Below are 22,934 nucleotides of genomic sequence, written 5' to 3' on the forward strand. Positions count from 1 at the left end.
TCATACTTTAATAATTCACTTTAATAATTCATACTTTAATAATTCACTTTAATAATTCAAAAATATATTATAAATAGAATTCAATAGGTTTCATTATTTCATAGAAACTTGAAAATATTTTTCTCTAAACTCTCTCAATCGATTTACATATATATATTTACTCCGTATTATTTGAAGATATTATTAGTATACATAAAATATTACGTCGGAGTGCGGTCCGGGTGATTTCGAAATTGTTTTTCGAGTGGGATTGGATTAAGAAAATTATGGGTTATAGCTATGGAGGTGATTGGGTATGGTTCATGGGTATGCTCATGAGGTCAATATAGTGTTTATCATCTCCGTTGCGTCTACGTACCTTTCCTGCAATATTGAATCTCAATATTGATACGTGAGTACTCATAATTTAACTTTTACATACTAATAGTGTATCCCTGACTAGTGCTCGAGTATATAGGATTATGCATGTTTGTACTTTTGATATTGCCTTTAGTTAGATTATGTTGAATCCTGAATTAGTTATATATGCGACTGAGATAAGGTATAAGATATGCATGTCGTTGGAAAGCTAGCGAAAAATTAAGAACTTTTTATTTAGATATCGAATGATTTCGATGAACGGATTTGAAGTTATAGTCCATCGAATTTTTGTATTATTATTAAAAATGATTATTATTATCGTCGTTATTATCGTCGTTCTAGTTTTATCTTATTATTATTATTATTATTATCTTTATCAATAAAAGGATTTATCATTAAAAATTATTTTTTTATTATTATTACTATCGTTATTATCATTAAAGTTATAATTAGTATTATTATTATTATTATTATCTAATTATTATTATTATTATCTAATTATTATTATTATTATTATTATTATTATTATTATTATTATTATCATTATTATTATTATTATTATCATTATTAATATATATATCATTATTTAAAAATGGTTATTGTTATTATTATTATTATTATATTATCATTATCGTTAATAATGTCATAGTAATTATCATTATTAGTATTATTGTAATTAAAACTAATATTAGTAACACCTAATTATTTTGATTACTATTATTATCATTATTATGAGCACGATATAAAAGACGATTAAAAGCTATTAAACGAAATGATTAGGAAATAATGAGTAAGAGTATCATGTTGAAATTAAAATATTATAAGATATTGATTTAGATAAAATTATCGTTCTTATTATTTTTATCATTACTATTATTATTAAAAGTATCGTTAGTATCAAAACTATCATTTTAACAAAAATTATCATTTTAACAAAAATTATCATTTTAATATAAATGTCATTGTTACTATAAAATATCATTTTTATTATCATTTTAAATAGAATTATTATTTTAAAGATAATATTAAAAATTATCGTAAATATTAAAGTTATCATAATTAGAATTATCGTTTTATCATAATATCACCTTAGTAATTATAAATATTGATATTTTTATAATAATAATTATTATTACAAAATAATACAACTTTTACTTACTAACATTATAGATATTATTTTATCAAATAAATATGTAATACAAACATATTTTACTACGTGTAATAAATTACTTTAATAATACCTATCATATTATCTTTATGATATTAAATGAACCCTATAAATTTTATTACTTAATATATATAAACGTATATTTTATTATATAAATTTTAATATAAAATTTTATTTATTAATAAATGAATTATATTATTTACTCTAATAAATCTTTAAAAATATTTAAAAATATAAAACGACGATATTTAAAATATATTATAATCATGTATAAATTTTAGAAATCATTTTGAGTCAAATTGACTTTTGTTGACTTTTGCATATTAGTCTCGAGCATTAGGATTGTGGTACACTATGACCTGACCTAATTGTTAGACAAATATTGACCAACATATAATTATATATAATTAATTTAGGTTCGTGAATCCGAGGCCAACCTTGCACTAGTTCAATGATGTTATATGTATTTTCACTACGAAATACAGTATGGTGAGTTTCATTTGCCTTTTTACCCTTTATATTTTTGGGCTGAGAATACATGCGCAATTTTTATAAATATTTTACGAAATAGACACAAGTAATCGAAACTACATTATATGGTTGAATTATCGAAATCGAATATGCCCCTTTTTATTAAGTCTGGTAATCTAAGAATTAGGGAACAGACACCCTAATTGACGCGAATCCTAAAGATAGATCTATTGGGCCCAACAAGCCCCATCCAAAGTACCGGATGCTTTAGTACTTCGAAATTTATATCATGTCCGAAGGAGGATCCCGGAATGATGGGGATATTCTTATATGCATATTGTGAATGTCGGTTACCAGGTGTTCAATCCATATGAATGATTTTTGTCTCTATGCATGGGACGTATATTTATAAGAACTGGAAATGAAATTCTTGTGGTCTATTAAAATGATGAAAATGAATGATTATGATAAACTAATGAACTCACCAACCTTTTGGTTGACACTTTAAAGCATGTTTATTCTCAGGTATTAAAGAAATCTTCCGCTGTGCATTTGCTCATTTTAAAGATATTAATTGGAGTCTTTCATGGCATATTTCGAAGAACGTTGCATTCAAGTCATTGAGTTCATTAAAGATTATTATTATTAAGTCAATTTATAGTTGAATAGTGGATATTATGAAATGGTATACATGCCTATCAATTTTCGATGTAAAGAAAGTTTGTCTTTTAAAAACAAATGCAATGTTTGTAAAATGTATCATATAGAGGTCAAATACCTCGCGATGTAATCAACTATTGTGAATCGTTTATAATGTATATGAACGGGTTCTTTCAGTTGGTATCAGAGCGGTGGTCTTAGCGAACCAGGTCTGCATTAGTGTGTCTAACTGATAAGTCGTTAGGATGCATTAGTGAGTCTGGACTTCGACCGTGTCTGCATGTCAAAAGTTTTGCTTATCATTTCTAGTCGGAAATCATCTACTTATCATCCATAGGAAATTATCTGCTTATCATTATTAGTCTAGACACGTCTTGCTACATTAATTGCATGAGTAGTGTATAGACAAAATTCATATCTTAGTGTATCTGCTAAATCATATCTTATCGTATCTGTTACTTTAAACTTTGCCTGACATATCCCGCAAATTCCTCCGTAATCTATGAAATCTTTTGATCTCTATATATAGATATCCTTGGTAAATAGAATACCACCCGATAGCCGAAAAATCATTTTATATCGAAAAATCCTTTATCCAATCGTACGAAATGGAATTTGTCATCAGTTCAAGTCACTCGGATTCCGAAATAGAATCTCACTCAAGCTCCGAAAGCAGTGTGACTGGAATGGATCAACCAATTAGTCATCACCTATTCTGGATGAATTGGGGATGGGTTCGTAGCCTCCTCAATCATTGGAAACAAGAAGAAGGCGATCCTTTCCATCCACCACATTGCCCTCTTGGCGAAGAACCTGAAGCACTTACCGGCGAACCTGTTCGAGACACCATTTTCTCTCTCATTTCCAGGGTATCTCGTCACGATTATATACTACATCAAATTCTATATTTTATTTATCCGCTCGTTTCGACCGACAATCATCCTGGAATAATAGAAGAAGTCAATGACCTTCGCGCTCGGGTAGTGGCTTTGGAGAATATGGTTCAGAGATTACAAACACCAGCAGCAGCATCAGCAACATAACCAGTACCACCATCATCAACGCCAACAGTACCATTACCACCTCCAACCACAACCGCGTTGTAAACCTCAACTTCACAATCTGTCCCATGAGTATCAACGTCATACGTACCATAGATACCAAGGAGTACCAACAACAATAACTGACGAAGTATTAATTCATAACTTCATTGGAGAAACATTCCGCAGCGATTATATAATCTCTAAAGTCTTAGAGATTATCTAATCTAGCTCTAACCATAAATCAGTTAAGCGAACCAAAATGATAGAAGGAAGAGTAGAAACCCTGACAAAAATGGCGTGTGATTAACAAGTTAAACTTGTTTTACCAATAGCATCAACAGTACCGTCAGCGTCACCAGCATCGTCAGTACAGTCAACATCAGAATCAACAACACCTATAACATCACAAACTCCGTCAGTTCAAGAATCACTATTTACGTCATTACGAATCAATAACGTGTATATTGTATCAACAAGTTATGAAGAATTAACTCATTCCCTCCAAAGAAATTATATATATATTTTATATATATATATTTTGAAATAAAAAAATAAATCTTTCTGTGTTAAAGCTATTGTGTGTGAATCTTAACTACTCGGTTAATTCATATTACAAATATGAAATAATGTACGTCCCTCACCCGCGACTTAACCATCGTTAACTACAATCTCTGTCTCAATTCAACAAATTCCAATTCCTAATAAATCAAGTATATATTTGATTTTACACTTCATCATTGATGTAACCGAAACTTTTCAGATAACATCATTCGTACTTTGCGAAGTTCACAAGAATTTAACAAAAACCAGCATCACATCTCAACAAATAACGAAGTATTGATTCATAATTTCAATATTATTGAAGAAATACTTATGTAACCTCTAAAGCCTTAAAGGAATTATTCAATTCTAGTTCCAACCGTAAATCGAATGAGTTTAATTTAGTATTAACTCATTAAAATCTATGTTACATCTGAGAAGAATATATACATATATATTTTCATAAAGACTGTAATAAAATTCTTATGTACAAAATATTAATTGTGAAATTTTTTTTAACGGGTAGGTAATACCCGAGAGATATATATATAAATTCACAATTAATATGTTACATTCTTCGAATCAGATTAAGCAAATTATCAATTATACTTCCTACTTTCACAATAATATACATTCTTTCATAGAAATCAAAACAACCATACTCATTCAAACCCAATTACATATTCTGATTTTAAAATCTCAGAATTCAATTTGAGATATAACCGGTACCATCACTTTTAGATTCCTACATCTTTCAAAGCTATACTTTGACTTCAAAAGTGTGTTAGAACATCAAATGTATACAAACGATTACAATCTGTGTTCAAACCCTTCAAAAATCTCTGAAGACACTTCAAATAATGAGCAATCGATATGATGATCCAACCACATTTTACCCACAGTTATGTACTTAAAAAGCTCTCGAAACCAAAGTCATAATTCAACACATATCTGTGTCAGATCTTTTGGCATTTATTAGCAAAAATAACCTTGCAATTCCTTTGCAAAGTAGCAAATTATATCACAGCTCCAGCAAGATAACTTCGATTTTTTCATTTGGAGTAGCCTTATCATAATTTTGATATATGTGATTACCCTTTTGTTACCGGAGAACCTTTCATATTCCACCACATTAGCAATAAACTTACCAACAACTTCACTGATCTTGGGCATTCCGAAGAATCATTATATTTATCGAAACCTCATCATTTACTCATCTGCCTCTTGTAACGAGAATTGCCATATGAATCATTGGGAATTGGAAATCAGTATTTTGAAATCTCACAGCATGTTGACGCCAACAATTATACATAACGTCTATTTCCAAGGCTTACATACTTCGAATGTGAAGTTTCTGAAAAACACTCTGAACCGCGAACTAGTTCTCGAAATGCTGATGAAGTAACAAAAACTGTAAATGACCTTAGCAGTAAAAAGTTTGATGATAAAGATTAGTGTATTAGCAAAGCTCAGAAATAGAGAAGTTTTGGAACTGAAAAACGGATTGAGCAAAGTATGAAGGAGGCTGTGGACAAATCACAAAGACTGAACTTGCCTTCAAAGAATCCAAATGATTCAGTGTCTGTTGAAGTCATTAACGAATACCTTGCTCCTGACACTAAACCCTTACAGACAACATACTTCATCATCCTCTGATATTAGAAATTCTAAGATATCATCGTATCTTTCATTATAAATATCCTCCATATTTCTGAAGATATTTCCATAACTATTCTTATCTGGAATCATTTATCTCTTTGCGCTATCTGTATTACATCAAAAAGGAAACTGTTTAGTTCCTATACTCTGTAAACCTTTGAGTTTAAAATATGAATATTTTTGAAGTAGTGTTGGAAACTGAAGCATGAGTTAGTATAATATAATGACACTTGATCAACGTGATTATATTACAGTAATTCATGCTGAGTTTCTAAATGGAACGTGATGATTCACAGATCATAACATCATCATTTGCCATGTTATACGACTCTTGTATTCTATTTAACCTCTAAAATATCAAGAAAATATTTCTTGATGATTCGGCTTTTTCTGAGGTATTCTGGTAATTTGACAAGTCAAGATCGTGCCATTACAATTTTCTTCCTAGAACATTAACAATGTTCATTCCAAAATTCACATCTGCAAATTCTGGACCATTACAAGCGGTGCTTAATCGCAAGAAGAAGAAACGAAAGGACAAAACTCCGAAATAGAAATTGGGGTATAAATTGCAGCAAATAAAAGAGAGCATTAACTGTGGATGACAATGATTATAGAAGATAGAAACAGAGACTTTGAAATATAAGGGAAGATATAAAGCCCAACGACAAACCAAAAGTTATAAACCATATATATCGATGCATATAGCAATATAAAGACACGGGAGAACTAGAAACACTATAAACCCAAGAGTATAGTAGAAGTAAATAGATTCTTCCGGCGGTAGATGAAAAAGAAGAATGACCGATATGAAAGTTAGAAGTATATCGAGAATCAGAACTGGATGGAGCATATTGATGAATACTTTAAAATATGAGTTGAGGGGGAAAAAATAGAATGTGATGAAACATGACTAGGAACTTAGAAATCAACAGATTTAACTCACACAATGACGGAATAAGTGAATCAAACCCTCTAGTGAATAGGTTAAGCTTTTTGGGATTAATTTAGTCATACCACAACTAAATCAATTGTGATTAGATCAACACTTAGAGCTATTATTCACCACCTGGGTGATTTGGGTTGAGAGAGAATCGGAGGAGTTCACCAGATCTGAGTGTGTGTAACAAATGAAGGCTTAACCTAAAATGAAGAACATAAGACTTTATATACCCCTGCTATTGACTCACCCGCACGATTCATCCATCACACATATGAGTTGGCTTCATCAGCCGTACGGGTGATCACTCACTCGTGTCTTCTCATTTAGGTTGTAATTATGACTTAGCTCAGCATCAACCGTGCGTATGAGCCTGTCAGCCGTACGAGTGAGGCTTCACTCGGACGTCTGACTAAGTCTAACATAGTCAAACATCCAAATCTCGTTCCTGCAGTTCCTGTAACCACATACAAACACGGATAGGATAATAACGAACGATCATGGTGGCCTGTAAACTGTTGTACCTACAATGGACGTGGGTAGATGTCTAGGAACTTGCATAAAATGCATCAACAGAAGGTGTGAGTTGTAAGAAAATGAAGGAGGTGAATTTATAAGAAAATTTCTGACAGAACAATTAAAATGGACGATCGCATTTAAAGCGGATCCTAATTCCCTTTGTTACCGGAGAATCAAATCTTATTACAAAGATTTTCTTCAAATCCCTTGAAATCTGGAAATCAATCATATCTACGTCAAATGATAAGATGAATCTACACTTACTCATTTCACTCTTCTATGTTAGCTTCATTCGTACTCTTCATATAAATGGATTGTTTATCCAAATTATTCGCTGATGATAAAACTCTAATTTTCAGCCTGTATGCATCATGAAAACATACTTATTATCATTCACGACCTTTCCACTCAAATTTCGGGACGAAATTTCTTTAACGGGTAGGTACTGTGACAACCCGGAAATTTCCAACCAAATTTAAACTTTATCTTTATATTATTCCAACACGATAAGCAAAGTTTGTTAAGTTAAATCTCAAGAATTTTAGATTGTGTTCATGCATTCATTATAACCTCGACCAAATTCCAACAATTCACGAACCGTTATATATAAATAAATATGTATATATATGTATATATATTATAACTTAAGAATATTAATAAAGTATTAAACGTATAATACTTTACATGAACGTATTTGTTTCAATATGTTTATCGATGGAATTAGAAGATAATATCAAATGATTAATTTATCAGATACATTGTGATATGATTACGGAAATTTCCAACCAAATTTAAACTTTATCTTTATATTATTCCAACACGATAAGCAAAGTTTGTTAAGTTAAATCTCAAGAATTTTAGATTGTGTTCATGCATTCATTATAACCTCGACCAAATTCCAACAATTCACGAACCATTATATATAAATAAATATGTATATATATGTATATATATTATAACTTGAGAATATTAATAAAGTATTAAACGTATAATACTTTACATGAACGTATTTGTTTCAATATGTTTATCGATGGAATTAGAAGATAATATCAAATGATTAATTTATCAGATACATTGTGATATGATTACGGGTCTATGTTATGAGGTCCACTGTGATTTAAGAAATCTATTCTTTTTTACAACATTCGGAAAATGGTAAAGTGATTTATAAGTAAGAACGCGAAGTGTAACTAACTTAGATGTTGGATATCGACAAGTAAGTAACTCGACATTTTTCATTAAGATGATTTCATACGTTTATTTAACCTTTGAACTTTATCTCATGCTTCACCAACAGACTGTAATTTAAAAACTTGAAACCTATTATGAATATATATGATTCTAATTTTCTAAAACGTTTTATGATATAACGATTTCCATTATTTTAACCTTTAAACAAAATGATTCTTAAAAATATATTTGGTTTTGGAAAACAAAATTATTATATTTATTTGATTTAGTTTCAAACGTACAAAAACGTTTCAGTTTAAAAAGAACTTTATTATTAAAACGTATATAACTTTTATAAATATCTAGAACCACTTTTGACAACTCATTACTTAACCAGTATGATAAAGATAACGATATTTATATTTTATTTTATTAAATATATATAACGATTTAAATTAATATTATATATATTTATACGCGTATTATACGTACATAGTTTTATACTTTTACTATACTTAAACTTTACCTTTACTTTATTTTTTACTTTACTTTGACTTTAATAATTCACTTTAATAATTCATACTTTAATAATTCACTTTAATAATTCATACTTTAATAATTCACTTTAATAATTCATACTTTAATAATTCACTTTAATAATTCATACTTTAATAATTCACTTTAATAATTCAAAAATATATTATAAATAGAATTCAATAGGTTTCATTATTTCATAGAAACTTGAAAATATTTTTCTCTAAACTCTCTCAATCGATTTACATATATATATTTACTCCGTATTATTTCAAGATATTATTAGTATACATAAAATATTACGTCGAAATGCGGTCCGGGTGATTTCGAAATTGTTTTTCGAGTGGGATTGGATTAAGGAAATTATGGGTTATAGCTATGGAGGTGATTGGGTATGGTTCATGGGTATGCTCATGAGGTCAATATAGTGTTTATCATCTCCGTTGCGTCTACGTACCTTTCCTGCAATATTGAATCTCAATATTGATACGTGAGTACTCATAATTTAACTTTTACATACTAATAGTGTATCCCTGACTAGTGCTCGAGTATATAGGATTATGCATGTTTATACTTTTGATATTGCCTTTAGTTAGATTATGTTGAATCCTGAATTAGTTATATATGCGACTGAGATAAGGTATAAGATATGCATGTCGTTGGAAAGCTAGCGAAAAATTAAGAACTTTTTATTTAGATATCGAATGATTTCGATGAACGGATTTGAAGTTATAGTCCATCGAATTTTTGTATTATTATTAAAAATGATTATTATTATCGTCGTTATTATCGTCGTTCTAGTTTTATCTTATTATTATTATTATCTTTATCAATAAAAGGATTTATCATTAAAAATTATTTTTTTATTATTATTACTATCGTTATTATCATTAAAGTTATAATTAGTATTATTATTATTATTATCTAATTATTATTATTATTATCTAATTATTATTATTATTATTATTATTATTATTATTATTATTATTATTATTATTATTATTATTATTATCATTATTATTATTATTATTATCATTATTAATATATATATCATTATTTAAAAATGGTTATTGTTATTATTATTATTATATTATCATTATCGTTAATAATGTCATAGTAATTATCATTATTAGTATTATTGTAATTAAAACTAATATTAGTAACACCTAATTATTTTGATTACTATTATTATCATTATTATGAGCACGATATAAAAGACGATTAAAAGCTATTAAACGAAACGATTAGGAAATAATGAGTAAGAGTATCATGATGAAATTAAAATATTATAAGATATTGATTTAGATAAAATTATCGTTCTTATTATTTTTATCATTACTATTATTATTAAAAGTATCGTTAGTATCAAAACTATCATTTTAACAAAAATTATCATTTTAACAAAAATTATCATTTTAATATAAATGTCATTGTTACTATAAAATATCATTTTTATTATCATTTTAAATAGAATTATTATTTTAATGATAATATTAAAAATTATCGTAAATATTAAAGTTATCATAATTAGAATTATCGTTTTATCATAATATCACCTTAGTAATTATAAATATTGATATTTTTATAATAATAATTATTATTACAAAATAATACAACTTTTACTTACTAACATTATAGATATTATTTTATCAAATAAATATGTAATACAAACATATTTTACTACGTGTAATAAATTACTTTAATAATACCTATCATATTATCTTTATGATATTAAATGAACCCTATAAATTTTATTACTTAATATATATAAACGTATATTTTATTATATAAATTTTAATATAAAATTTTATTTATTAATAAATGAATTATATTATTTACTCTAATAAATCTTTAAAAATATTTAAAAATATAAAACGACGATATTTAAAATATATTATAATCATGTATAAATTTTAGAAATCATTTTGAGTCAAATTGACTTTTGTTGACTTTTGCATATTAGTCTCGAGCATTAGGATTGTGGTACACTATGACCTGACCTAATTGTTAGACAAATATTGACCAACATATAATTATATATAATTAATTTAGGTTCGTGAATCCGAGGCCAACCTTGCACTAGTTCAATGACGTTATATGTATTTTCACTACGAAATACAGTATGGTGAGTTTCATTTGCCTTTTTACCCTTTATATTTTTGGGCTGAGAATACATGCGCAATTTTTATAAATATTTTACGAAATAGACACAAGTAATCGAAACTACATTATATGGTTGAATTATCGAAATCGAATATGCCCCTTTTTATTAAGTCTGGTAATCTAAGAATTAGGGAACAGACACCCTAATTGACGTGAATCCTAAAGATAGATCTATTGGGCCCAACAAGCCCCATCCAAAGTACCGGATGCTTTAGTACTTCGAAATTTATATCATGTCCGAAGGAGGATCCCGGAATGATGGGGATATTCTTATATGCATATTGTGAATGTCGGTTACCAGGTGTTCAATCCATATGAATGATTTTTGTCTCTATGCATGGGACGTATATTTATAAGAACTGGAAATGAAATTCTTGTGGTCTATTAAAATGATGAAAATGAATGATTATGATAAACTAATGAACTCACCAACCTTTTGGTTGACACTTTAAAGCATGTTTATTCTCAGGTATTAAAGAAATCTTCCGCTGTGCATTTGCTCATTTTAAAGATATTAATTGGAGTCTTTCATGGCATATTTCGAAGAACGTTGCATTCAAGTCATTGAGTTCATTAAAGATTATTATTATTAAGTCAATTTATAGTTGAATAGTGGATATTATGAAATGGTATACATGCCTGTCAATTTTCGATGTAAAGAAAGTTTGTCTTTTAAAAACAAATGCAATGTTTGTAAAATGTATCATATAGAGGTCAAATACCTCGCGATGTAATCAACTATTGTGAATCGTTTATAATGTATATGAACGGGTTCTTTCACTAAATCCCTATCTTCAATACATACCCTAAATCCCATCAATTGATGATTCAAGTTCGATTATTTGATCCACAATCATGAAATCACACTCTTTTCTTTAATCAGGTTTGTTAGTTAAATTAAAGTAACAATTTTAGATTTTTAAACAATTATTTATGAAATCACTACATGTTTTCTGTATATTTGGTTATTTTTATTTTTTATTTTTTTGCTCTGTTAAATCATACCATTTTTAGCTATTCTACTAATACTAACTAATGAAAACATTCAAAGTTATTAGACCCCGAATAATATGTAAATAGAACAACTATATTTACAATCTTTTAAATTTGGCTAGGATTGTTTACCACGTTGAATTAAAACGTGTATACAGCAGTTTTCACCTAAAATCTTGCATACTCACAACTGTTTTCCCGCTGATTTTCAATCAAATTGATATTATCCTTAAATAACTGATTCCGTTTTATCCTGTCATTTTTTTTCCTATATATACAGATGCATCCCAGTTTGAAAATATCATATACACCATTTCTCTCTATTCTCTGTCAACTGTGTTTCTAAACCCGTTTTTATTTTTCTCTTTAATGGCTTCAAGCATCATTATGGTTAGGGGTATCAATCCACGAAAGGTAAACGTTAACTTACGTTTTAAGTTGCTTAAAAAGGAGACCATGACCAACCAAAAATTTGATGGTGGAAAACCTTATTTGGATCTAATAATCTCAGACGAGGAGGTGATCATGCTTAACTTCAGCTTTATTTTATATTTAATATTTAGAGTTGTGCAATACAGTGAAATCAAACAGTATGGAGACAAGGATGATCCCAAAAAAAAGTATATCACTCTGGATATGAAGGATTTGGAGTAATTTCTAACCTAACTATTTGAATACCTCTTTGATCAGCAACTTTAATAATATGGCATTATCCTATATATGGTATGATCCTTATTTTTAAACGTTTTAATTGTCAGTGGTAATCTGTTGTCTTGCACTTTATGGTCAAGCCATATGCTGAATTTTTTGGAATATATTAAAACAACAAAGGAAAATGCATCTGTTGTTTTGATAATTCAGTTTGGCAAAACAAAGAAGTTCGGCGGTAAGCTATACCATCAAACTTCATTTTTTTCACAATATTACCGTGTATTGTTCAATAAATGACAACTATATCGTAACTCATATATATCTCTATCTTCAATATGTAGACCAACTTACCGTAACTACAGATTGGAATTTCACTAACATACTAATTGATGCTGCTTTACAAAATGTTGAAGACTTCAGGACACGGTATACAAATCTACTGATCACCACATTGTTTTATATATTGAAACTAATTACATTACATATCTTACAGTCTTCTACAAATTCATGCAAACGATGACTCGATGACATCATTGGCTCCTTCTTTGACTCCACCCACTAATCAACTAGATGGTTGGTTTAAAAATGTCAGTTGTGTTGGTTGTAATGACTTAATCATTTGTGATGTAAGCTCTCTTCTTATACACTAACTCAATCTTAACCTATTTAAAATTCATGACAATTGATATCACTACCACTCTATTACTAATTACTTACTTATGCATGAATTAAATCTTCAGCCGGGTGTCTATGTTATTCTTGCAAAGATCATAGTTGTACAACCTGATGATGAATGGTGTTACATCGGGTGTAAAAAGTGCCATCGTAAAGCAAAGACTATTGATACTGAAGTTGACTTGACCTTAAACATCGATGCACGGTTGGAATTGAAACGTAAATGTTCTAAATGCGGCAACAATCCAGATGTTTGTCTAAGGTTCAACTACTATGAAATATTAGAATTAGGGTCAAATTATGATCAACTTCCACTATTTAACCAACTGAAACACCTGTTTGTTCAAAAATAATACAGGTTCAAGGTGGTTGTTAAAGTGGAAGATGTCACTGGTACATCGATTTGCACTATGTTTGAAACTCAGGTAATCAAGTACGTTACCCAAACGGCTTACCAGCTAATGAAAGCTTTGCCTGAAGACCAAGACCAGCCAGATGAGTTGGATGCCTTAATAGGCAATACTCTTCTTTTGAAGCTTGATGTTAGCGATTACAACCTCACTTCCCTGCATCCTAACTACACCGTCAAAGATGTCACAGATGATGCTACCTTTGTTGAAAAGTTTAATGAAGAGTATCAGAAGTGGAAGGTAAAAGAATAAATATTCAAAAATTATTCAATCTTATACTGCACACTGTGTACTACATTGCCGTAACAAACCACACTCTGTAAACGGTGTTTTTTTTTTTTTTCAGGAAGTGGAAGATAACAGAGTCAAGTCAACAAAAGAACCATCATCATCTCAAAAATCTAATTCTACAAAGGTAGCATCAATTACATTTGTTAAAACCACAAACCTAAATATAGTACATACTCTTGTGATGATGGTAAAATTTACTAATGTATTTTAAAATTCTATACCTTAGTGTGGTTCAACTGCTACTCCGGATGGAAATGTCAACTATGTTGACATTACAAGCAACACGGGTTTTACGCCACCAAAGAAGATGATAAAAAAGGAACCTGGTGCAAGCCCACTATCTGTCAAGTCTTCAACCAACAAAGCGAAGAAATCACTAACTAAAGATCTCTAAAAAGGCTTCAATCCATGGAAATCGATGTTTCATAGTAGTTGAAATTGTCTTTGATAGTACTTTCGCTTCATGTTTTATGATTTTGTCTTTCGTTATACTTTCTTGGTTTCATGTGTTTGAATTTTGTCTTTCATAACACTTTCATGTTTTTATGTGTTTTATTTTAAGTCTACTTTTTTCACATTTTCCTTCAGTTACTTATATATGCTTTCCTTTTCCATTTGCTTTTTAGCTTATCATACTTCATGCGCTATAAATAAGTAAATTTAACAGAGTTATAAGTAATTTATTATTTTCAGACACAATAATGCATTTTTATTTTTTTAAATTAAGCTTTACCTTATTCTAAATTATTATGAATTTATTATGAATTCTTAAATTATCTTCACCTTATTCTAAACCACCTAACCTTACTCTTGCTTTCTCACAACATAATCTGAACTGTATCAAAAAGTTAAATTTATTTCTATGCAGGCCAGTCCACAAAAATACGACTACAAATTAACCCAACTTAAACAGACTTACAGGCCCATTAACTTTTTTGGTCACTACTGAAATAGTTGTCCACCATTGCAAGCCAATTAGCCCATCATAACACATATATAAATTCAACGAATAGTCAGAGCTATGTAACTATCTTAGATCCGAACAATATTTTGGAATGCATGTTTAGTAATGTTCCAGTATCAGTTATTTTGAAAACTATAATGATGTAACCTTACATTTCATTGTTGTCTTATAAGATACTACACTAATATTCTATTTCAAATTTTATTTATTATAAACTTTATAAAAAATCTACATGAAACTTTCATGCAACTTTCATAAAACATATAGGAAAAAAAAAAAAAAACAAAGCTTAATAAAATTTAAATCCTATAGAGTAACTTAAATAGCTGATATGTTGTCTAAATATAAAGATCCACTTTCACGAACTCATAATTAATCCCCAATATTATAGGCAAATATTTTGCAAGTTTTTAAAATTTTTAAAAGTCAAATCAGACTCAATCTTTGAATAATAAACTGCTATTAAATTAAATCAACCTACAATATATGATACTAAAAATACGGTATTATTTGCTTCAGCACATTTTTTTTCAGTTTTTTGTTTTTTAAATTTCAAATTATACAAACCACCGCCAAGTATACCATTCATATCTTTCATCATCATCATCACCAATCCATAGCAACTGCAAGGAAAAAAGAGGACCATTGCCGATCATCACAGTCTGGTATACTTCTTAAAAACTTTTTATACTAGATTTCTGCACTCCTATCATCAGATTATATTTTTTACCATTTAATAATTCGACCATGTATTTATTATTACAGTATTGCATTGTATAGACTGCGTCGATGGAATCTACACCTTCAAAAAGAAAACCTCAACGCATCAATCGATCAAATAACGAAAATCAATCTAAAAAACCAAATGTTAGCGCCAGGAATAGAGCACCACTTGCAGAAATTGATAAAAATCAGTTCATCCCTTCAATTCATCACAACGTACCAGGTTAGTATTATTTAACTTTTTGTTCTAACTGAATAGATATACACTATACACACTACGGTATATCATTCCATGCCTGTAACCTTTTAAATTTTGCTTTGTTGTTACCTCCAACTATAAGTTGAATCATCTGCACTACCAATAAACCTTACGAAAGACACAAAGTGCAAACAATCATCTACCAAGGAAAATCAACAAAGCTTTACGCACTCGAAAAAAACGTCATTGGTAACAGGTTTGTCAGATACATATCAAAATACTCATGCTGTTATAGTGTTCTACCATTATTTGTTCCACTAATTTTTTACACTTTTAAAATGCACGTTTAAGGTTCAAGAAATGCTACTCATGAGAAAAAGAAGGGCAAACAAGCTTCGACAAATCAATTTACACCAAAAGGAAAAGAAAATTATAACAATTTTCAACCTTTTAATTCTGAGCATTTATCTACCAATTTAATATGGCCTTTCCAACCGTTTACACCAATGCCCATTCCCTTCGTGAATTACAATAGTAAGTTGTTTCAAAAACAGATTTGTTAATTTTGCTTAAATTAAATTTACCTTCAAATTTATTAAGCAGGTTCAGTTTAATCACAATTTTGTATAACCTGCACTGTTATCTGATTGTAGGTATTTGTTTCACTTCGCCTACATCCACATCAACTGTTACACCAAATACTTCTATTCAAGGTAAAAATTAAAAAAAAAAAAAAAAAAAAAAAAAAAAACATACAAATTGATTTCCATTTCAATATTCCACTAATGTAAGTGATTTATGATTTTCAAGGAAACAACAACGCATATTTGGCTAGGCAGCGAAGAAGAAAGATTTTGGATATAAAGAAAACACAATCAAATTCGAATAATTCATACGAAAAAACAAAGCTTAAAAACAATACCTCCAAATTAGGTGATTGCTTATCTTCTTATTGTTATTTAAATAAAGAGTTTTTAAGTTTCTAACAATCCCATTGTTTAAAACATTACTTTCAATAATTATGATTATTGTTTACAGCGTCAAAAAAGCCGAGGTATTTCAAAATCCATAAAAGGAAAGACTGGAAAAAGTTTTCCATTTTATCATCACCAACCTCAAAGTCATTATTTTTCAACAACATCTATACCTACTCCAAATACATATTCTGTTGCGGGCCCGTCAACACCGTCTAATGATGCCACTTCTCCATTGATGACCAGTACAATTCCAACCAAAATACCAGTTTCTGAGAAATCTAAAAGTAAGGAAATTGGTTTCACTTGATCTCATTTGTTATTATCATTACAAATGCAAGCATCCTTTAAAATTCGTAGTAGTAACAGAATTTTCTTTCATTCACAGGTCAACGATCTGAAAGAATGGATATACTGAGACAAAAAAAAAGTTGTCCTTTAAAAATATCAACAAACCTATTCCGTTTGATCTCACCGACGCAGGTTCTTCAGGAGTTAATCAGCATAAAATCTCTGGCATCTCTAAGGGTAATTACAAACCAAATACAAAACACATTTTCATTTAAGAATATAGATATATCATCCACTTGGTTCTACAGAATATTATGATGAAGGTGACATGTCCTATACTTGCTCAGCTTGTGGAGCTTTCTTGTGGTATAAAGAGACACAACGTGGTAAAACTACAAAAGGTTTGCGAGGATCTTTTTCATTATGCTGCCTAAAAGGCAAAATTGCTCTTCCCGAGTTCACAAAAGATCCTCCGAAACTTTTACTAGATTTATACACCGGCAAACATCCAAAAAGCAAACATTTTATCGATAATATAAGGCAATACAATATGGTGTTCGCTTTTACTTCCATGGGTGGAAAGGTTGACTCCAATGTCAACAAAGGTAAAGGACCGTACACATTCCGTATTCGTGGCCAGAATTGTCACAAATTAGGTGGTTTGGTTCCATCAGACGGCTACACCCCTAAGTATTCCCAGCTATATATTTATGACACAACGAATGAACCAGCAAACAGGAAAAGAGCTATCGGGTAAAAAGTTAACTTTACTTAATTCAATAAAAACTATTCCTTTAATAATCCCAACCTTCCATTTTTAACTTCTTTCTAAGCAATTTCTAATTATTTTTTTTATTCTGTCATAACAGTGGAAAGAATTGCAACCAACCAACATCAGCAAGGAACACCCTAGATGAAACACTTATTAAAGAATTGATGGAACTACTTGATCAGTGCAACCCACTTGTGAAAATGTATCGTATGGCGCGTGATCGATTTGAAAAAAATAAAAGAACTAACTTTAAAATCAAATTAATAGGGCGCAGAAGTACCGATGGACGTAACTACAATTTACCAACAGTTGATGAAGTAGCTGCTCTAATTGTAGGTGACATTGATTTGAATTTTGATAAGAGAGATATAATCGTCGACAGTCAAGCTGATGGATTACAACGAATTAGTGAACTGCATCCTCAATATTTGGCTCTGCAGTATCCTCTCTTGTTTGTCTGGGCTGAAGATGGATACAGGACAGATATCGATCATAGAGATGTTGACGGGAACACAACAAGAAAAAAGAAAAGGGTTACTATGCGAGAATTCTTTGCCTACAAAATCCAAGAAAGATCATCTCCAACACTTGCACATTTAGCGAGTAAGTTGCATCAGCAACTCTTAGTCGATGCTTATACGATGGTTGAGTCTGAACGAATATCATACATCAGAAACAATCAACATATACTAAGAGCTGATTCGTTTAACAACCTAACATAGGCAACTCTTACCGGTGATGTTGTAAACAGTATGCTTGGAAATCGGATAAAATTGCGAGCTTCATTTACCGGTAGTGCAAGGTACATGATTGAAAACTATCGAAATGCTATGGCTTTGTGTCGTGTATATGGATATCCCGACCTCTTTATAACTTTTACTTGCAACTCCAAATGGCCCGAGATAAGTAGAGCATTGGAAGGTACAAACTTTAATCCGGAGGATAAACCTATGTACCAGTCGAGAGTATTTAAAATTAAACTCGATCGACTGATGGATGACATAAAGCGTAATAAAATTTTCGGAAGGGTTAAAGCTGGTGAGTACTTCTATTAAATCACCCATAATAAATATTATATATTATATTTATCATGTAATATTGTATCAATATGAATACTATTTTTATTGACATTAAATTAATAAATTTAATACCTAAAAACAACTCTTGGAAACTTCTACTATTTACAATTTATAATTATCATTGTGCGACCAATTAATACATTGTTTATGCCTACATCATACAGAACTTTATACAGTAGAGTTTCAGAAACGAGGATTACCGCACGCATATATCTGCATTTTCTTGGATGAAAGGGACAAGTTGCCGGAACCAGAAGATATAGATGAGTTTATTAGTGCTAAACTACCAGACAAGGACGAAGACCCTGAACTATATCAACTTGTGTCCGACCTAATGATTCACGGTCCATGTGGAGAAAAAAACCCTAAATGCGCGTGCACAGACATAGAAAAAAAATGCACCAAAAGGTTCCCAAAGGCATATGCAGACGAAACAAGTGTGGATAAAGATGGATACCCAGTTTATAAAAGAAGAGACAATGGTCGAAAGGTTACTAAGCAAGGACACGATCTTGATAATGGGTCCGTTGTACCATACAATGCATTGTTACTCAAAAGATATCAAGCACACATCAATGTAGAATGGTGTAACCAAATTGGTGCATTTAGGTATTTATTTAAATACATCAACAAGGGAAACGATAGGGTCACTGCCGGGGTTTTTGACGAAGAAACCGATGAAATTAAAGAATACTATGATTGTAGATATGTATCATCATGTGAGGCTGTGTGGAGGATTCTTTCCTTTGATATACATCATAGAAATCCAACTGTAATACGCCTTGCTTTTCACTTGGAGGGTGAACAGTCTATCGTTTTTGATGAAGAAGATTATATTGAAAATGTTCTAGACAGACCTACGGTTAACAACTCTATGTTTCTTGAGTGGATGCAATGTAACAAAGTTAACGAAGAAGCGCGGCAATTAACTTATGTTGACTTTCCAACAAAGTTTGTTTGGAACAAGGATAAAAGGGTTTGGACTTCAAGAAAAAGAAAAACCGGTTCGATAGGTCGTATACATCATGTATCACCTCAATCTGGTGAACTATTTTACCTTAGAATTTTGTTGAATAAGGTTCGGGGTCCTACTTCATATGAGGATATCAGGACAGTCAATGGTAAGATATGTTCTACATTCAAAGACGCGTGCTATGAAATGGGATTGTTAGATGATGACCAAGAATACATCGATGGTATCAAGGAGACCAGCACATGGGGTTCTGGTCATGTTGTTCGTAGATTATTTGCTCAACTACTTCTCTCAGACAGTATGAGCAGGCCAGAAGTGGTATTTGATACATCTTTTGAATACTTGTCAGTCGATATAATTCATCAGCGGATATCAGGTAACATATACTACTGTTATTATATACAATAATAATATTGTATTTAATCTATGCTTATACTGTTTAAATTCATACGTGTACTACTCATTAAACTGTTTATAAAATTACACATAATGTAATCATACAACGTTATTATGATAAACCAAAAGAGGCTAACTGATTATGTAAAATAGAACCATTCTCTATGGTTCTGCTTAAACTTATAATCACAGAAACTCACAGACATATTTTTTCGTACAATCAATGTTAATTCTTGGTTAACATATCCTAGCATATATTGATAGAATACTGATGCTTATCAGTATTATTTACACATATTGAACTCTATAATTTTAAATTAAATATTTTACATATAATTTTATTTACCAGTACTTGATTATGTTATAAATGTCTCTAATATGTTACATAATTAATAATTTTATTTACCTATTATACTAATATGTATAATTTTATGCCGCAGGTATTGAACCTACACGAGAAATGCTAAAGGACCTTACTTTGATTGAGATTGAAAATATACTTCAACGTAATGGGAAATCATTAAGAAATTACAACAGAATGCCTTACCCTTCTTCAAATGGTCTTAATTTGTCTAATAATCAACTTATCATAGACGAATTGTCCTACAACATGTCTAAGCTAGAAAGTGAACATTCTGAGTGTATTGATAAGCTAACCGAAGAACAAAGGAAAGCATACGATACTATTATATCCACTATTGAAGTAGATAAAGGTGGTGTATTCTTTCTGTACGGCTATGGTGGTACCGGAAAAACTTTTCTTTGGAAAACATTGTCAGCTGCGTTACGGAGTAAAGGAGAGATTGTTTTAAATGTTGCTTCTAGCGGCATTGCAGCTCTATTGTTGAGTGGAGGAAGGACAGACCATTCCCGTTTTGGTATTCCTATAGATCCAACCGATGAATCATTTTGTAGGATTTTACCAGGTAGTAACCTTGCGGGATTAATAAGAAGAGCTAAGTTGATTATATGGGATGAAGCTCCAATGGTTAACAAACTTTGTGTTGAGACACTTGATCGTTCTTTACGGGACATTTGTAGACCAGATAATCCAAATAGCCAGGAAACACCTTTTGGAGGAAAAGTTGTCGTATTTGGTGGAGATTTTAGGCAAGTATTACCTGTTATTACAAAGGGAAGAAGAGAGGATATAGTTGCAGCTGCACTCAATTCATCATATATCTGGGATCATCTAACTGTATTAAAATTAACAGTTAATATGAGACTCTCAAGTGTATGCTCTGGTCTATCTGAAGAGGAAAATAAAAAGAAAGTCGAGGAAATACGAAGTTTTGCAGACTGGTTATTAGACATCGGTAACGGTACTATAAACCCAACAGAAGATGGAATCTCAGAAATCGATATGCCTGAAGATGTGTTAGTTACGGATATTGCAGATCCAATTGGATCGATTATTTCTTCCATATATCCAGATTTTTTAAATAATCTGGGCAATCCTACATATTACCAAGAACGTGCAATTCTAGCACCGACACACGAAATTGTTAACATCATTAACGATCGAATGATGGAATCTCTTGAAGGCGATGAGAGATCATATTTATCCTCAGACAGCATTTGTCAGTCAGATAGAGACTCTCACTTTAACAGTGAATTGTACACAACAGATTATCTGAACATCATCAACCTTGGTGGGTTACCGAAGCATAATCTTGTATTGAAAGTAGGTGTCCCAGTAATGTTGCTAAGGAATGTAGATCAAGCAGGTGGAATGTGCAACGGTACACGCTTACAGATAACCGAACTCGGTGATAAAATGATTAAAGCAAAGATATTGACCGGTACACACGTTGGGACGATAACTGCTATTCCACGCATGTTAATTGTTCCATCAGATAAAAGGATTCCATTCAGATTTCAGAGAAGACAGTACCCATTAGCTGTCTGCTTTGCAATGACAATAAATAAAAGTCAAGGTCAATCCTTAGCGCATGTTGGTTTATTTCTTCCCAAACCAGTTTTCAGTCATGGGCAGCTATATGTGGCTCTCTCTAGAGTTACATCGAAAAAAGGACTTAAAGTACTAATCTTAAACAAGGAGAATGAAATTTCAAAAACAACAAAAAATGTTGTCTACAAAGAAGTCTTACAACACCTCTAATAACAGGTTGATAAAGTTTCATCATTTTTTTTCTTCCAAAGTATTAGTATCTGAATACATTTTGTGTCACATAACCACTATTACACACCAACTATTTATACATTATTTGACATACAAAGTAATTTAATTTTTAAATATGTTATGTTTTGTTTAGACAGGTAACTTTCAGTGGATTAAGTTGTAAAACAGCAACC

General features: G+C 30.5%; 2 protein-coding genes across 2 annotated transcripts; both read left to right on the plus strand.

Annotated features, from left to right (window-relative positions):
• The first annotated feature begins 12,589 nt into the window (after window positions 1–12,589).
• Window positions 12,590–14,641, plus strand: LOC139854313 (uncharacterized). Its single transcript, XM_071843624.1, has 8 exons — window positions 12,590–12,870; window positions 12,979–13,106; window positions 13,213–13,297; window positions 13,365–13,458; window positions 13,612–13,808; window positions 13,905–14,196; window positions 14,303–14,371; window positions 14,474–14,641. Exons 1-8 carry the CDS (start codon window positions 12,590–12,592, stop codon window positions 14,639–14,641), a joined length of 1,314 nt encoding a protein of 437 aa, XP_071699725.1.
• A 4,359-nt stretch (window positions 14,642–19,000) lies between these two features.
• LOC139854314 (uncharacterized) lies at window positions 19,001–22,740 on the plus strand. Its single transcript, XM_071843625.1, has 3 exons — window positions 19,001–19,208; window positions 19,414–20,598; window positions 21,059–22,740. The coding sequence occupies exons 1-3, from the start codon at window positions 19,001–19,003 to the stop codon at window positions 22,738–22,740; spliced, it is 3,075 nt and encodes a 1,024-aa protein (XP_071699726.1).
• The last annotated feature ends 194 nt before the right edge of the window (window positions 22,741–22,934 follow it).

The sequence above is a fragment of the Rutidosis leptorrhynchoides genome, chromosome 6 (assembly GCF_046630445.1).
Source record: "Rutidosis leptorrhynchoides isolate AG116_Rl617_1_P2 chromosome 6, CSIRO_AGI_Rlap_v1, whole genome shotgun sequence".
NCBI classification, from domain to species: Eukaryota; Viridiplantae; Streptophyta; class Magnoliopsida; order Asterales; family Asteraceae; genus Rutidosis; species Rutidosis leptorrhynchoides.

Excerpts from the sequence above, each read along its gene's own strand:
- LOC139854313 (XM_071843624.1), top strand. The coding sequence starts at position 12,590 with ATGGCTTCAAGCATCATTATGGTTAGGGGTATCAATCCACGAAAGGTA. Across the intron at positions 13,459-13,611 it reads TAGATGGTTGGTTTAAAAAT|CCGGGTGTCTATGTTATTCT; the intron begins GTCAGTTGTGTT and ends TTAAATCTTCAG. Across the intron at positions 14,197-14,302 it reads AAGAGTATCAGAAGTGGAAG|GAAGTGGAAGATAACAGAGT; the intron begins GTAAAAGAATAA and ends TTTTTTTTTCAG.
- LOC139854314 (XM_071843625.1), top strand. The coding sequence starts at position 19,001 with ATGGCTTTGTGTCGTGTATATGGATATCCCGACCTCTTTATAACTTTT. Across the intron at positions 19,209-19,413 it reads TTTCGGAAGGGTTAAAGCTG|AACTTTATACAGTAGAGTTT; the intron begins GTGAGTACTTCT and ends TACATCATACAG. Across the intron at positions 20,599-21,058 it reads AATTCATCAGCGGATATCAG|GTATTGAACCTACACGAGAA; the intron begins GTAACATATACT and ends TTTATGCCGCAG.